The 10,378-nt window shown below is 35.9% G+C and overlaps 1 protein-coding gene across 8 annotated transcripts in view; it reads left to right on the top strand.

Moving 5' to 3' along the window:
* Positions 1-9,676, top strand: part of CDH18 (cadherin 18) — a 988,723-nt gene extending 979,047 nt beyond the window's left edge. For 6 of the 8 annotated variants that reach the window (XM_082453747.1, XM_082453744.1, XM_082453749.1 and 3 more), the window contains 2 exons: positions 145-396; positions 8,969-9,676. In XM_082453747.1, the coding sequence (XP_082309873.1) occupies positions 145-396; positions 8,969-9,459 (743 nt within the window). In that variant the 3' untranslated portion in view covers positions 9,460-9,676. The remainder of the gene's footprint in view (positions 1-144; positions 397-8,968) is intronic. The other 2 variants (XM_082453751.1, XM_082453750.1) reach the window with 2 other exon arrangements.
* Positions 9,677-10,378: the final 702 nt, after the last annotated feature.

Consider the following 10,378-nt stretch of genomic DNA (forward strand, 5'->3'; position numbering starts at 1 on the left):
GTTAATAATCTCCCCTTCACGTTCCTCTATCCATTTCATCAACGGAAAAGAAATCACACATGCCCATTTTATCCATTCAAGGAAATGTGACTCTTCAATGGCGGCTTCACTAAGTCCATGTTGTTCTGCTTATGTCTGCCGTAGATAACACAGCCAGCATTCTGACAAGGCGGAGGAGATTTAGTCGAACTATTCAGGATGTGTATTACCTCCCCATTATGATCTCTGACGGTGGAATCCCCTCTCTCAGCAGCAGCAGTACCCTCACCATCAGGGTTTGTGCGTGCGAGAGAGACGGGCGCGTGCGGACCTGCCGTGCAGAAGCCGTCCTGTCCTCGGCTGGCTTGAGTACAGGAGCCTTAATCGCTATTCTACTGTGCGTCGTCATTCTCCTAGGTAAGTCATTCTGCATCTTAATGTGTGATGGCAATCCTGGGTGTACCCTGCAACGGCGCGTTAGAAACGAGAGCGAAAGAGACACAGAGAGAGAGAGCGAGAGTCATTTTGACAAAACTTTGGAATTAGTAATGCTTTGCGTGATAACAAGACATGGCGGTTTCTTTTCATTAACTTTCTCAATACCATAGTTCATCTGGAAATGATTTGGTTCAAATGTGATGAAAGAGTTGAAATATTAAAAGAAGGGATACAGTAAGAGAAATCTTTGTGGAAAGGACCTATTTTAGAAAGAATTGGTATTAAGTATTCTAAATTTCCTGTTGAAAGGGCATTTACAATTTATTTCAAAGAACATAAGTGACATTACTCTGCGATGAATCTAACCACCAAATAAAAGGAATACATTTCTTGTAGAAATTTCTATCAGTCTAAAATAAGTTGATCATCAATCTTAGCTGAATTTTAAAAGACTAAATATAAAATAATTTTTGCCTCAGCGATATCAAATTTTATTAATTTACTAATTTATTAATTTATTAATTTACTAATACTTCTTTTAGTTTATTTTTGCATTACATTTTATTTTAATAGAAAATTAAAATAAAGTACTTTCTCTATTTTTATGTTATCTTTTTAATAGTTGGAATCTTATCACAACTGCATTTGAAACTAATATTACTATAATCTCTTTAGAATTGCTATACAAAAAAAGAAAGGAAATCCAGATTTTTTTTATAAGAAAGGCAGATGTAAATAATCTTTTGCTTTATAGTTTAAAATGGGTACATGTATATTTTCCCAGTGTGTCCTCTCCCTCTAGTTTTCTCTTAGGAGCCTTATCTTTGGTTCTTTTCTTGCTACTGTACATACGTAAGGAAAACAAACAAACTACGTACTTTGAGACACAGATGATTTTGCAAGGAATATCCCTTATTTTGTTCCTGGGTTAGAAGACAAATTACCCGTACAGAGGAGTGGAGATCAAGGTGGAATAAGACTGAGTAGAAAGGATGTTTAGGCAGGGTCGAGGCAGGTTGGGGTAGAATGGCAAAAATGGTGGGCTTTGTTCTAGGAGTTTAAGGAGAAGTTGAAAGCAGGGGCGTCCCATCATAAAATTTGCATGTTGAAGAAAGATGATTATGAATGAAGGGGAGAACAGATCTCATGATGGTAAAGAGAGCAGGTAGGCAAACCAACTAGGAATACGACACATTTGTCTCACTCAGATATAGCGTAATGTGGACCAGTAGACTTAAAATGGAGCTGAAGAAAGGTTGCTAATACCAAGATGTTTTAGGTGAAATCAAAAGTGATCTTGAGTAATAGGCTGCAAATCACAGGATGGAAATATTTACCAAAATCTTTACTGAATGCTTACTGGAAGTACCTGAGATTCCATTTGAAAACTGCAGTGTTAATTATTTCAGGTCAGTGAACAAATATTTAATGTTTATGACATGGTGTCTTTTCTTGGAACAAGTTTCCAAGGGCTAAAAGTAAAATAGCCCAAAATTAAAAAAAAAAAAAAGTGATCTTGGATAAATTGGATATGAGACTGAGTTAGAACAGTATCAAAGAAGACTTTTCATCTCTTGCTGAATGTGGGCCCTGATCTTCCCTGAGTTGGGGGACAGCAGAAATGCATTTTGTTGATGTCACCCCAGCAAGAGTCTATAAAGAGAGAGAGGATAGACTAGGACTGAGCTGTGATAAACTCCAGTGTGATCGCTAAATCAAGAAGGATGCGATAGCTGAGAGCAAAGGAAAAATCACAGAACAAGGAACAAAATTAGTAAGGTATAATATCCTAAAACAAAGAAAATAAGTGCATCAAGGAGGACAGAGCATTCAACAGTGTTCAAAGCTGCCCAAAAGTTAAATAAATTGAGTCACAAAAAGTATCAGTTGCACTTAGCAAGTTGAAAGTGTGGAGGTTTGATTCACCATAAGGAGAACTATTTCACTGCAGTACAGTCTTTTGCAGAAGTGTGGTAGAGATGGTAAAATGGAAAAATCAGGCTTTCTTGATTTTATTAATGTATATATTGATCATTTATATATATTTTAACTGCTATTTTCTTTAGAAATTAACAAATTACCTTTTTTGTATTTGAAAATGAAAACTAAAATATCACAAACCAAAAAGGAAAACAAAACAAGAACAAAACCCCGAAGAATAAATAACTATAAACATTGAACCCTCTAGGGTTCCTAACTGAAACTGAAAAGAGAATAGAACTCAGTGACTTTTCGTAAGTCAATTTTACTTCAATTAAAACAAAAACAAAAACAAAAACAAAAAAACACTCTGACATTACTATAAGTTCCTCCAGATGCCTTATTCTGAAAGGTATTTCAACTGGTGGAGGCATGTTACCTTTGGCTTTTGTTTTCATTTATCATCATAAAATTATTTTTGCATACTAAAATTAAAAATCTTTAAGATTGAAAGATGTCAATATAAGGTACATTTAGGTGTACTATATAAAATAACATTTTATTATTTCATGAAACATTTTATTATTTCATCCCTTTAATTGGCTTTATGAAAATGTTGTTTCCCCTTTGGGGTAAATAAGAGAGCATTTCTATATTTTATGCTGTACCTCAGGGCTAATGAAACAAAGTTTCTATTTGATATGTTTGCTCTCTCAATTTTTATTGAAACTCAAATGTGTCTTTACAGTTTTATCCAAAGGTTGCAGAATTTCTTAAGCTTAGATTTAAACAATCACTATTTATAATGTAATTCATATTTTTCATGGCATTTTAAGGGTTTATATTGTTATTCAGAAAATATCTGGCCCACAGACTTGGATGGAGTCATTTGTAGTTTTGAAATAATGTTGGTTAATGTGTGAGCTCATAGGTTTCAAGTAAAATATCAACAACATCAGAGGTAGCAATACTTTTAGAACTTGTATTTCTGATATAGCATTCAATCTCAACAGCTAAATAAATCATGAAGTTAATCTTTTAATACTGAAAAATGTCTTACTTAGTCGCTGTTTGTGAACATGACTGTGATTGTGGAAACTCAGCCCTAGTTTTGCCACTAATTAACTGTGTGATCTCAGGACCCATGAAGTCTCTTACTTCTATTTCTGAATCTATGAAAATAAAGTTTCAACTAGAATGACCTTAGAGTCATCTGTAAACTTTTGTGGTGCTTATTTATATTTTATTATAGGTTAAATATGATTCAATATTTTACAGTTTGGTCAGACTCCATCTATGTATATATTGATTACCAGAAGATGGGGCTTGAAAACCAAAGGGCCTAACTTTAAATGGTAAATGTAAACCTTGTGAGTTGAGTTATGTTTTGTCAGGATTACCTTTTCAGATCCATTTCAAGGAATGGATAGGAGAGAATTTAGAGCGAGCCGTCATGATGCAATCAGAGTTTGGTGCCAGAGGAGGGGCTTGTCAGAGTCCTCTTTCCCTCCTAGGGATCTGACATTTCTTTCCCAACCCACCCTATTACTTGTCAGAGGGACCGGAATTGTTGGCAGAGTGAACCAGTGCAAGAGACCATTGAATCAGGATCTGCATCAGACCTCTTCCAGCTGCCTTTGTAGTCCATGAGTCACATATAATCTGCTGACCTAGATGAATCCACCACATAGTTTGCTCCTATTCTTGGATGTAAATTTCATCATAAGTGGGGATCAAGGTGGGTGTGGTGGGAGGAGAGTGAGGAACTAGGAGAGGAGGTGGAATTGATGAGAAGATAACTGCCAACCTGTTTGCCATGAAAGCTATTTTAAATGACCTTGTGGGCTCCCCTGAGTTTGAAAAATTTAGTTTCAGTGAGAAGTGTCATTACCAATTATGGCTACAGAAGCTAATCAAAATCATCTCCCTGACTTGGGTCACCTCATTCTACCAAGTTTAGTACTCACATATGATGGTATTAAAGAATCAAGTGATATTTAGGGGTAAACAAATCTGCTATGAAAAGTAGTTTGGGGGAGTATGTTAGGAGTCAGTACATAATGTATTCAAATGCAAGCTGTATGTCAGTTTTAGTTATGAAAACTCAAAGCCCCTTAGTACTCCAAGCACTGGAATGATAATATAAATAAGTAAATATAATATAGGAGAAAACAAAGAGAAAGCTGTTTCCACAAATTTGAATTCCTTTATGATTAGAATAAATTACTGATGCAATAAATTCATTATAATTTTCTTATATAAAAAGAATCACTTGGGTTTAAAATCCTGGCCAGACTTAAAGAGAAGAAAAGAAAAAGAAATATACTAACCAAGAATAAAATATTCATTAGAATAAAGACACCTCAAAAATACTACAATTAATTCATTTTATTCCAGACTATGTAATCAAACTTGAAAATACCAGAAATCATTTATAATATAATTTTGAACAAAGGACAAGCTCTGTACCCTTCTCTCTTTTTTTTTTTAACAACACCATGGTTCTATCATATTATATTTTCCCAGATGAACCACTGAAAGAAGTACTGCCCTGTTATACATGTATTGTTTGATATATTGTGGGAGACTCATTTGAATATACTTATTTGCCTGCCAGTTCGTAAATAGGGATTTAACTCTCAAATTTATATGTATGATTATTATCTTCACTTATTCTCTTCAAATAAATTTGGCCTTGGGATTTTGGGGAAAACATTTAGTTTGTTCTTCAAACTTTAAAAAATATTCTCAAGCAAAATTAGGTGTTTTGTATTATTAGGAGCAGTAAGTTGATTTAAAAAAATATTTAAAAATTATTTTCCTAGTGAGACTATTACTATTCATGAAGATTCACTTAACCCAGTGCCACATTATCACTCTCACAGAGATTATTCTTTTGTTCATCTACATAAAAATTGTTTATGGAGTGTCTGCTGTGTGCCATTTGCTCCAGAAACCTCTACTGAACAAACATGATTGTAAAGAAATTCATTAGGAATGTACCTTCTCATTCATGCTTCCACATTCTTCTCTGAATTGATTTGAATTTGCCTTTGACTAAAGGGACCATATGTCCATATTTGTCCTGATGTCCTGATGTAATTATAGAGGAAATCCCCTTCCACCCTTAAAAAGCGTCCCAGATTGTACGGCTATTTATAAATTGATCTTTATAATAAATAGTTATGTAACAAATCTAGGAATCATTTGTCACTGGCACGTAACTCTCATTGTCTAGGAAAGAGATAGATGTAAAACTCTAAATTCAAACTTACCTAGTATCTATATTTTGAATCAACACATATATATCAGGAATATTTTCTTAAATTCGGGGAAATAAGCGAATAGAAGCTATCATAATAATAAACCCAGCATTATCCACTATGTTTCATTAGGCAAATATGATACTGATATTGGTGAAGGATGTAAATTACCTCCATACTTCGATAATAGTATTGATCACATTCTTCCTGTTATATATGCACATAAAGTCCCTTGGCATCAACTACCAACCATTTCAACATAAGGAAAATAACTTGATTTATTGACAAAAGTAAGAAATTTTACTATAGTAAATTAGGCAGTCTGTAGAAATAGATTTTTTTTTTAAATTAATTAATTAATTAATTTATTTTTGGCTGTGTTGGGTCTTCGTTTCTGTGCGAGGGCTTTCTCCAGTTGCAGCGAGCGGGGGCCACTCTTCATCGCGGTGCGCGGGCCTCTCACTATCGCGGCCTCTCTTGTTGCGGAGCACGGGCTCCAGACGCGCAGGCTCAGTAATTGTGGCTCACGGGCCTAGTTGCTCCGCGGCATGTGGGATCTTCCCGGACCAGGGCTCAAACCCGTGTCCCCTGCATTGGCAGGCAGACTCTCAACCACTGTGCCACCAGGGAAGCCCGAAATAGATGTTTTGGTCTAGAACGGTCTCCTCACTTAATCATAAAGATGAGCAGAAATATATAGTGGACGATAAATATAAACCTCTGGGTAGAAAGAATGGAGTGCATTGCTTGAGATACTGCTTGGGCCACTGAATTAGAAAGCTGTAGGCTGGATTTACACTAAATAAACAGTGAGGTATTAAATGCATATTGATGGCATTCAGTGAAATGTTTCTTTGTTGTTGTTTGTTTGTTTGTTTTTCCCAAAAAGAAAGTATAAGCAACGTGAAGGGGAAACTACTGTATTCTGTAGCAGAGCATTTGGGAAGCAGAGCCACATGCGGCATCGGCATTTCATTTTCTGCTTTTTCTGTAATCACTCCCTTTCAAACACAGTGACTCACTAATTCCCCATGTCTACTATAATCTCCCCATTGCATTTCCCCATTACTTAGGCAGTATCCTCTTATTCTATACTTTTCCAGATGATTCCCTGACCCTCCCTAAAGATGTTTTGTCTCTTTTTCCTTTTTTCCCACAGGTTCCCACTTGCCTCTTGTATGCAAAATTAGCTTCTTCCCAGTACACTGTGACCACCTCTTTCCACATACGGTAGATTTCCCTCTCATAATTATCCTTTCCACTTCTGGCTTGAATATCTATTCCTCTTCCTGTCTACATTTTCAAGTCTTAAAATCACATATACACTATGATATCTAGTTCAAATACAGGCAAAGCTTATCTGTGTTGTTTATGGGTATACATAAAAAGGGGTTAAACTATAAAGAGGAGCAAGGAAACAATAAAAAAAAAGAAGAATAGAAGTTATTTTTTAGAGGGGAAGGGTAAAAGGGTGGATTCGAGGGTTTCAGGTATGTTCTTTATCAGAGGATAGGTAACCTGGTGTTCGCTTGCTTTCTGACCATTTGTTAAAGCTTACATATAATCAGGATTTCCAGGTAAAATACAGTTTACAGACATAAATAAATAGATAGACAATATACAGTATAGAAATGTGAGTTTTGTATAAAAAATATATCTGTAGGGGTTTCTGCATGTATGTATGTATACACATACACCTACAGATATACTACATGGGACATACTTATGCTATATATATGTATAAGCTATAATATACTTATGAGATATATATATATATATATATATATATATATACACTTATGCTATAATATGTATAGCATAAATATGTCCTATGCATAATATTGGGACAAATATCTAATATATATACTTAATGTGTTCATAAAATATTTGCACATTGCATGAGACATACTTAATTGTATATTACACATATATATGTATGTGTATATGCACACATTATATATAGTATGTAATATGTATGTATACATATATTATACATGTATTTTTGTTGTGTTTCATCTCGTATTATACATATATAATACATATATATATTTCTGTTGTTATTCATATCAAATGTACATTTAATTGGGTGTCCTGCATTATTTGCTAAATCTGACAACCCTACATTCCATTTGAATATACCTCTCTGATTATTATATTATAAGGAATGTTTTAAATACTAGTGAACCTAATAATTGTTATCATAAAGCCTAGATTATCAGCTAACCAAGAAGCAAACAGTCTGTAGAGATGAAGTAAAGGGTATTGGGCCTAATGACATAAAGTAGAAATAGCTTTCTATTTAGTAATGGTTTAATACCATCAAATAGAGTAATCTGAAACTATTGAAAAACCACCAAGGCAAAATACCCAAGACCTATTTCTATCGATTTATTCAATGGCTACAACATTTTTGATAATAAGAACCTATTCACTTCTTTTGGCTAAGTTGCCCTAAGACACGGCCAACAGGTCACTCAGTTCCTTGTTCTATATTTTTAAAATAATGAAGTTGAATATGGTAATGGAAACATCATCATCTTTGGTGTGAAAAGTCATAAACTACAGCCCAAGGTTTTCCACCTGCCATTTGTGTGGTCTTACGGTTACATGGTATTTACTCATGTAATCTCTCCTAAGTCTCAGTTTCCTCATTTTAAAAATGAGGAAATCCCCAGCTCTGCTTTGAGGATTAAGTTAAAAAGTTATGTAAAGAGCATTGTGTAAACAAAAAAATTCCTATGAAACATAAACTATGTACAAATAAAATAACATCTTTTGCAGCTTGATAGATAAGTGTAATAATTAATGCCTGATAATATTATTTTAAAGGATAATGAACAAACGAGATGTACCATGTAAAATATTCCTGCTTTGATTTTCTACAAAGCATCAAAAGGAAAGAGTTAAAGATAGGGGCTCCTTCTTCCTATTTTACAAAAACTTAAAATATCCTGCCTTTAGTGTACTCCTAAGAAGGATAAGTATCTATAGATTGACTCCCACAGAGAATTATTTTTCCAGTCAAAATTTCGTATTGCTTTTCCATCATCTGTTTCCCTGACTGAATGATTAGACTTCATCACCGGTCGCAAATCCTGAAGCCATAGCCTGGCAAATGAGAATATCACAGCGTTCTCCAGAAGATCAGCGGTTCCCAATGTTTTGTAGAGATAGTCATTTTCTACATTCTTCAAGATGTTAAAAACTCTTGCAGTGGTATTCACAGAGTGCAGAGATCAGGGCTGTGTTACAACGTAAGCCTAAATGGAATGTAGCTGATGATAGTGGCTGGGAGTTGCTGATGTCCGATCTCCAAGAATGTCCTTCTTCTTTTTCTAACCCTTCATCCTCTTTCCGTTTCTCCTTAGCAATTGTAGTACTTTTCATCACCCTGAGACGCAGCAAAAAAGAGCCCCTGATCATTTCAGAGGAGGACGTGCGGGAGAACGTAGTCACCTATGATGACGAGGGGGGCGGCGAGGAAGACACCGAGGCCTTTGACATCACAGCCTTGAGGAACCCGTCCGCTGCCGAGGAGCTCAAGCACCGGAGAGATATCAGGCCGGAAGTGAAACTCACCCCCAGGCACCAGACGTTTTCCACCCTGGAAAGTATAGATGTTCAGGAGTTTATTAAGCAAAGACTGGCTGAAGCCGACCTGGACCCCAGCGTCCCGCCTTATGACTCTCTGCAGACTTACGCCTACGAGGGTCAGAGATCGGAAGCTGGGTCCATCAGCTCGCTGGATTCGGCTGCCACACAATCAGATGAGGATTATCAGTACCTTGGAGACTGGGGACCCGAGTTTAAAAAGTTAGCTGAACTCTATGGAGAAATAGAATCTGAAAGAACAACTTAGGGGGTCCATTCTTGCAACCTTCTAGAATTCGCTTCCTGAGCAAGTGGAGATATAACCTCAGCAATGGCAAGGCAGAAGCTTGGAAACAGTACTAGGAACTGAGCAAGCAGAGCACAGCTACTGTAGAAACAAGTGCCCTTTTCATGATCGAAACTGGGTTATTTAATCGGAAGAAAGTCAAATTAAAAAAAAAAAATACAGAGAAAAAGCTATTGTTCCTTGTGTATATTTTCAATTGCTCAATAAAGTCTGTGTACTGTTTAATGAAGAATACCTGAATTAAGCCAAACGATGATATTTGTTTCAATATTTTGTGATTTCTTTTCAAAAGCAAAAGTGAACAAGAGGTTTCCAAATCACTCATGACTCCGATTTCTAGGGGTGGTACCCTGAAAAAGGAAACTGGTGAAGTTAATCACGACCTCTTTTTCCACTATTTTGGGTGGACTCTTGAGACCCACACCCTGTTTTTGTGGCACATCTCATTAGCTTTGTCTTGTGTTGAAATGACACGAGGTATTTCCAATACACCAGGCCACTCTGTCATGGACTTGTATGTACCATTTTCCTTTGCCCTCCCCACTTCTTTTCTCCATATGAAATTGATGGAGCACGGGGATTTGCTGCTTGTACTGTGATGTATGCAACTTCTGTGCACCAGTTGTGCACTGCTCTGAATCACGGAAACTACTGTCTCTGTCCTGCCTGTCCCCCTTTATTTTAACAGGAGAACCCCCTTTTTTAAGTGGCTAGAATGAATGTTTTAAGATATACTCAGATCATCTATGTCAGGGAAAGATTTAATTAAAAAAAACAAAACAAAACCTACAAACCTTATCCTGCACAGAACATTGAGGAACTCTATACTTTTTTTTCTCCATTTGTTTTAGTGCATTTACATCAGCAACTCTGATCATTC

The sequence above is a fragment of the Balaenoptera physalus genome (genome assembly GCF_965194825.1).
Source record: "Balaenoptera physalus genome assembly, chromosome: 3".
In the NCBI taxonomy this organism is placed as follows: Eukaryota; Metazoa; Chordata; class Mammalia; order Artiodactyla; family Balaenopteridae; genus Balaenoptera; species Balaenoptera physalus.